The sequence below is a fragment of the Manihot esculenta genome, chromosome 2, assembly GCF_001659605.2.
Source record: "Manihot esculenta cultivar AM560-2 chromosome 2, M.esculenta_v8, whole genome shotgun sequence".
Lineage (NCBI taxonomy): Eukaryota > Viridiplantae > Streptophyta > Magnoliopsida > Malpighiales > Euphorbiaceae > Manihot > Manihot esculenta.
In genome coordinates, this window is record NC_035162.2 from 162026 (window position 1) to 169697 (window position 7672).

At 28.3% G+C, this 7672-nt stretch overlaps 1 protein-coding gene across 1 annotated transcript; it reads right to left on the reverse strand.

Annotated features, from left to right (window-relative positions):
- Window positions 1-5354: 5354 nt before the first annotated feature.
- LOC110609833 (ammonium transporter 1 member 1) lies at window positions 5355-7243 on the reverse strand. Its single transcript, XM_021749652.2, has 2 exons — window positions 6561-7243; window positions 5355-5729 (listed from the first exon to the last, which is right to left on the reverse strand). Exons 1-2 carry the CDS (start codon window positions 7197-7199, stop codon window positions 5601-5603), a joined length of 768 nt encoding a protein of 255 aa, XP_021605344.2. The 5' UTR covers window positions 7200-7243; the 3' UTR covers window positions 5355-5600.
- Between the last annotated feature and the right edge of the window lie 429 nt (window positions 7244-7672).

The window sequence follows — 7672 nt, forward strand, 5'->3', positions numbered from 1 at the left end:
GAAATAATTACTTTATCAAACTTATTAAAGAATAACAACTCGATTTGTATAGTCGAAAAAATTTTTAATTATTGTGACACTGATATTTTAAAATCATTTCGTTACGTTTAAGGTGATAAATTTTTTTCCTCTCAATGTTCTATGATAGATCTGGTTCTTTTCTTGGTCCATCTTACGGGCCCATCAGATGGGTCTCTCAATATTCTATTTGACGAAGGAACTTGCAAAATAGGGAAAAATGGTCAGGGTCTACCAGGGATGTACCCGGTAGAAATCTTTCGACGCCCAAGTTAGATTTTATGAATTAGAGTAGTATATTTAGACAAGAGTTGCAAAGAGAAAGATAAAAAATGAAGTCCAGGAAGGAGAGGGAAGAAGAGAGACTGACCCTCCTCTTTCCCTCTACCCCTGATATATACCTGCCTCTTTGCTACAGTGCTAGCTGTCTCTGTCACCCAGTCCCTTACGTACGGATACTCTATGCGTAGCGGCTATTTAATTCACTCCGGCACGCATGCGAACAGGGTTGGTGAGTGATTGGGCCTACTCCCCTATTGAGTTTGTGCTTGTATCTGATCCGGATCGCTTTGGGTTACTGGCCCAGACTCGTGAAGTCGAGCCGTCTTTCGAGCGTATGATCTGATAGGGGTTTGGACCGGTGGCCTTCTTTTGGATCCGACCTTATCTCTAGACTAGGAAAGGTCTGGAGGTTATCATAAGGGATTACACTTTTATTAATGAATATGTATATAGGTTTTATAGCATCTCTTTTTTGTATTTATTGATTTTAATATAAATTATTTTTTATTATCTTTAATAATTAAAATTTTAGATATGGCTTGAATAACTATTTTTTTTGTGCTATACAGTTATCGTGAGTATAATTAATTTTAGCAGGTTTGTTCATATTATTGTTCAATGATGATTTGGCAAAAATAATAGGGTAATTTATAATTTAGTCCCTGGGTATTGCCATTATTAACAAGTCAGTCCCTGTATTTTCAGAAACATATTAAAACGTCCTTATGTTTTCTCTCCGTCAACGAAATAGTCCTTCCGTCTATTTTTGCCGTTAAAAATATAGTAAAAGACTAAATTACCCCCAATTATTTTTCTCCTCCTCCTTCCTTTTCTTCTTCATTAATTCTTCTTCATTTTGCTTCTTCTTCTTCTACTTCTTCTTCTTCTGCTTCTTCTCCTTTTTCTTCTTCAGCTTCTGTTTTTTCTCCTTCTTCTTCTGCTTCTTCTCCTTTTTCTTCTTTTGCTTCTTTTTCTTCTTTTTCTTCTTTATCTTCTTCTTCTTCTCATTCTTCTCCTTCTTCTTCTTCTTTTTCTTCTTTTTCTTCTTTCTCTCCTTCTTCTTCTTCTTCTCCTTCTTCTTCTTCTTCTTCTTCTTCTTCTCCTTCTTCTTCTTTTTCTTCTTTCTCTTCTTCTTCTTCTTCTTCTTCTTCTTCTCCTTCTTCTTCTTTTTCTTCTTTCTCTTCTTCTTCTTCTTCTTCTTCTTCTTCTTCTTCTTCTTCTTTTTTGGAGGAGGAGGAGGAGGAGGAGGAGGAGGAAGAGGAAAGAAAAGATAGGGACTATTTTGTTGATAAAAAGAAACAATAAGGATGTTTTAATAGATCTGAGAAAAGATAGGGACTATTTCGTTGACAAAAAGAACCAATAAGGACGTTTTAATATATTTCTAAAAATATAGGGAGAGACGATTTCGTTGACAGAAAGAAACGATGAGGAGGGACTATTTCGTTGACTTAAATAAACGATAAGGATGTTTTAATAGATGTGAGAAAAGATAGGGACTATTTCATTGATGGAAAAAAATAATAAGGACGTTTTAATAGATATGAAAAAAGATAAAAATATTTTAATAGATTTTTGAAAATGTAAGGACTAACTTGTTAATAATTACAATATATAAGGACTAAATAAATGGTTTTATTTGAGGGTAAAATTGGATTTTAAAATTTTTCTCTCTCCTCCTTTATCTAATTTTAACGGAAAATAGAACGGAATGACTATTTCGTTGACGAAAATAAAACATAAGGACGTTTTAATAGGTTTCTGAAAATACAAGGACTGACTTATTAATAATAGCAATACTCAGGGACTAAATCGTAAATTACCCAAAATAATATTTGATCTGTTATAGTGATGACCATTATAGTATTTAATTTGTGAGGGTCACAACAACTTCTAGCGGTGCTTTTTTATAAATGGATTGGATTGAATTAAATAGTTTAAATTGAATTGAATTATAAATTTTAAATTGAATTGTGATTGATTTAGTTTATCGTTTTATAATTTAAATTATTTTCTCTGATTTTTTGATATTATACATTGATTTTTTCCTTTTTTATGTATTTTTGACTTACAATCTTAACTTGCATTGATAAAAAAAATGTTTTTATTGTGATTAAAACTTTATTCAAGTAAACTCTGCATTCGAAAATCAAAATAGTTTCAGACCCTACAATATAAAGTTTTAATCGTTAACATATGAATCTTATGATTTAATCAGCCTTTAAATAATTAAAACATTTTTTTCTTGCTTATTTTCGTGTTTAATTCCATCACAAGCATATATAATATTAAACAATCTTTTGTTAAATGATTATATCATATTCTCAAGCGAAAAAGAAAAACTTAAGACTGTATTTCTAAAATTTCTAAAGCTTGCAATCACTTGTCAAAGAGATTTGTTTATCAATCAATCCAACGATTATTTGACGAGATTATGTTTATTTTTTACTTTTATTTTATCCACATTATAGTAATTAATTATTAAAATAAAATAATTATATATACATTTAATTGGTTTTAATGATGAATTCAGAAATTTAAATTGGAGAAACCCAAATTTTTTTTTTTTGTAAAGTCTTCAATTTTATTTATTTAGACAAATTTTTGTAAAATAAAATTATCAAATTAAGTGACCATAGAAAATTAACATTCATAAAATTTTACAGCTCACTTTAGATTTTTTTTTTAATTTAAATAATTTATTTTTTAACTCATATAAGCATAATTTTATTTTATATATATTTAATATTTTTAAAAAATAAATAATTTGACTTATAACTTATTAAACTTATTTTTTATAATTTTATTTTTTTTAAATCTAAATTGTTCATAAAAAATATTAAATATTTTAATCATTTTTCATAGAATTTATTTTTTTATGAATTTAAAATTTATGAAAATAAATTTTAAGAGTCAAACATATAATTTCAATTATATAAATAAATTTAAATAAAAAAATTTATCACTTTTTACCATAAAAAGTTAATATATAAAAATAAATTAAATAGTGCGTAAATACTTTATGAATATTTTAAAAAAATGATTAAAATACTTGAAATTAAAATCTTGAATAGAAATAAAATTTCTGTATTAGAAAATAATAGAGAAGTATGTGGATGTTGTAAAAGTAATATTTGGAGTTGTGATTTTATATATGAGAGAAAATTATTAAATTTTTAAATTTTTAAAAATTTTGCTAATTTGTTTTTATATTAAAATCACTTAATATTTTGTGTTTTATAAAATTAAATTATTTAATAATTTATAAAAATAATTAGTTAATTTAATTTAACTTTAGTAATAGAGATTAATTAATATGAATATTTAAATTGATAGGTATTAAATAATATGTATAGATAAAATTATATAAACTAAATAATGTGAATATTTAAGATAAATTAATAAATTTTTTAAAATAAAAGTAAAGAATTTAATTTCATAAAATATAAAGAGACATTTTAATTATATAATTTTTAAATAGAAATTAATTAATAAATTTTTTAAAATTTTAAGAATTAAATAATAATTTTTATTTTATTTATTTAGAATTAAAGTAAAATTACATAATAATTCTACAAAATTTTAAAAATCTCATAAGGCCATGGGCCCTTGTCTCCAACGTGGCTCCGCTGCTGGTTGGCCTAAATTATTTTTGCAGTTTTGTGACACCACACAACACGAGATGTGGGTTGCTCATAAAAGTAGCTCCTGCCTTCTCTCAAATGGCACTCACCGATCATCAGAATCTATTATTTCCTCCTCGACCGGAGCTTCCAGCACCCTCACGGCCCGGCTCCTCTTCGAATCGGATAAATTGTTGTTAGACTCATTGTTCAGATTTTTTTTTTTGGAAAAAAGACGTTAAATTAATAATTCAATAAAAATAATTAAAACATATGGTTTCCAACATTATGTTACATGATATTATTTCACCCTTAAAAACCAATATCAAGTAGAGCCACAATCACCATAAATCATAGGTTCGGACTCTAAAATTGGAGTTAAAAAAGAGAGAAAAAAAAAAATCAAAAACCTATACTTCAGAAACATTGGGCTTCATCATATACCTTAAAGAGATTCGTAACCACACATAAAGAAAACAAATAATTCATTGCTGCTTTTTATAAAATTTTGCAGAATCTCCTTGGATAACTAATTGCCTCTCCCAGAAAAGGCATCTATAACGCTAACAAAAATTACAGATGTACACACTAGTATTGTCAATCAGCTCCGCACGTATATTCCACATCCCTGCAAGACTATGCTCACCACCAATGACCTTCTGGACGGTCAATGATGACAAGCAACCGATTATATGGGTTCACTGGGCTGGCATAAACACAGTAACAAGTCCACATGGACTCTGGTAACACAAATCATACAACAGTGATTGCCACACCTTACCAACTAGCTAAAATTCTACGAGTTCTCAAAATCAACGGCAGCAGCAGCGATTGATAACTGTGATACCCAGACGAAAGGGAGAAGCTAGGCTTCCTCCTGAATTAACAATGCGGACCAAAAGCTAAAAAAGCCATATATTAAGAATTATGTTGCTCTTCTTTCGTTACCGGACACCTCGTTACTAACTGAACCGACTCCAACCCCTTAAATTTTATTTTCACTAAACAAATTTTCTCCCCTTAAATTTAATGGCGAATGCAAAATTTAAGTCAAAAAAATTCAATTTTATTTTTTCAATAAAAACTCTAATTTCATTTAATTCATAAAAATTCTTAACTACATGTATAAAGTCCTCAAGTTAAAATTTAATTTCAAGTAGATCAATCAAAAAAATTTACATACATAAAGGTTTACAAATTAAATTAATTTACTCATATTAAATATTAAAATAAATTATTAAAATTAAAAAAAAACTACTATAATATCTCTAAATTTTAATAGAATTAACTATTTAATTCTTATAATTATAAATTTTAATTAAAATATCCCTTATATTTTTAAAATACAGCCATTAGGTCCTTCCTTAAATATTTTGTTAGTATATCTATCGGTAAAATCTTTAATTAAAAGACAGAGTATTAGAAAATGACAAAGTCAAATTTATTTACTAAAAACTCTAGCCTCTCCCCTTTTCTTCTCCTTTTGTTTCTCCTCTTTCACTCTCTTCAAGCTCACCCACCTGTCATTCGTCCCGGTCCCGTCTCATCTCATTTCTCGCCGAGTTCTCAATCTCTTCATTTGGTACAGTCGCGTGCGTCCTCCTCCCGCCGATCGTCAATCCTCTGTTCTTCACAGTATCCACATTGTTGTTGCGTCCCAACAGTAATCACCAAAATCTACATGCCATGAGCAACCAAGAGCTTTCTACCAAATAGAGTGATTAAAGTTGCAATGTAACCGGTTAAGGTGATGGTAATGGCGGTTCGTCCAACTGCACTCCATTGACTATTGTAACTCCCATCGTTCTATGCGGCGATGTAGTTAAGGGGCCATGGCCATAACCCCTAAAAATTTCAAATTATATAGGGGTATTTTGGTAGTTTTACATATAAAATTAATCCTTATTGTGTAATTTAATTTTAAACACTATTTTTATTATTAAAAAATAATAATCTCACTTAATTAGTTTTTAATCTATTTATATAATTGAAATTATATGATAAACTATTTAAATTTAGAGAAATAAATTTTAAATTTTTATAAATAAAAGTGTTTTATAAATAATGTTTTATAAATTAATGAGTTTTATAAACTATTTAAATTTAAAAAATAATTTAATTTTTTAAAAATATAAATTTAATGAACAATCGATTAGATAATTTAAATTTAAAAATATTTAAATATAAATAAGTATTATTTTTATAGATAATAAATTAGATTATTTAAATTTAATAAAAATGAAATGGAAATATTTTTTTTAATTAATGGATTAAATAATTTAATTTAAAAAAATAAATTTTATAGTAAATATTATATTAAATTAATATATTACTTTAATAATATTATTTTTATGAGTTTACATATGATAAAAAAATTATAATAAATATTATTAAAAATTGATTTCATTTGGAATAGAGATTATGGGTTGATTGTTGATTTATATTAAAAATAAAATTATTATTAATTTATTTTAATTAATAAAAATAAATTATAATTTAATTATAATATTTTATTAATTTTTGAATATATATTTATTTTATATATTTTATCTTACATATTTTATTTTATTAACAAATCATTAAAATTAGGCCCATAAACAAAATTTCTCCATCCGTTAGTTAGTGGTTGTATGCTACCAAGATTTTGTTGAATGACCCGGGATTGAATCCGTACCATCCAAATCGGAGCAGGAAAGTACCGAGAATCACCGGAGAAGCGCTGTGTCCACGCAGAGCAATGGCCCTGCCAGAATGGTCAAAGCGACCTAATCTTGGACCTTCAATGAGAGCGCCCCATAACCCAGCAATACCACCCACCATCTGCACCACCCCAGATCCAGTGAAATCGATTACTCCATTACCAAACAAGAGATTGTCAGTTCTGAAAGCAGAAGCCCATCCATCAGTAGACCAGAACCAGTGAGACACAACTGGGCAAACAAAGCCAGTTAAAAAGGAAGAGTATATTAAGTAAGCGACAAATTGTGTTCTTTCGGCGATAGAGCCACTAGTAATCCCAGCAGCAGCTATAGCAAACGCCCACTGGTAAAGAAAGTTGCTGTAGTCCAAATCTTCAGATGGGATGGTCTTGAGGCCGAAGTGTTGTTTGCCAATAAAGCCATTCTCTGAGCCACCGGTACCGAAGGCAAAGGCAAAACCGAAGAGGTAATAAAAAAGGCCACCAATAGGCGCGTCAAGGACATTGGTGAGCATAATATTCATGGTGTTTTTGGCACGAACAGAGCCTGCACAAAGCATGGCAAAACCTAGTTGCATGGAGAAGACGAGATAGGCTGAGAATAGGAGATGGGTAGTGTCAACGGCATGTCTAAACTATTACCAGTTAAAAAATAATATTTGATTTTAAAGTTTTATTTATATAGATTTAAGATTTTTTAAATTTTAAATATAGCCATTAGCTATTAAATTTATTTTTTTATTATTTTCTTTTTAAATTTAAATAGTTCATAAAATCCATCAAACAATCTTATTATTACTTGTAATTTTTTTCTTTACAAATTTAAGATTTATTTTCTAATTTTAAATAGTTTAACAAATAATTTGAGATTTGCTAGAGGGTAGACTCAAGATGTATTTAAGTAATCTTAGTTTAATCGGCTCATACTTTCTTTTTTTTATTTATTTATTTTTTAGTGATATATAACCATCGTCGTGCATCTGTACACCCTAATGTTTAGGGGTCTGCTACTCCGTGAATTCATAAAGTAGATTGGGTTGGGTCTCCTTCA

Excerpts from the sequence above, each read along its gene's own strand:
- LOC110609833 (XM_021749652.2), bottom strand. The coding sequence starts at position 7,199 with ATGCAACTAGGTTTTGCCATGCTTTGTGCAGGCTCTGTTCGTGCCAAA. Across the intron at positions 5,730-6,560 it reads GGTCATTCAACAAAATCTTG|AACGATGGGAGTTACAATAG; the intron begins GTAGCATACAAC and ends ATCGCCGCATAG.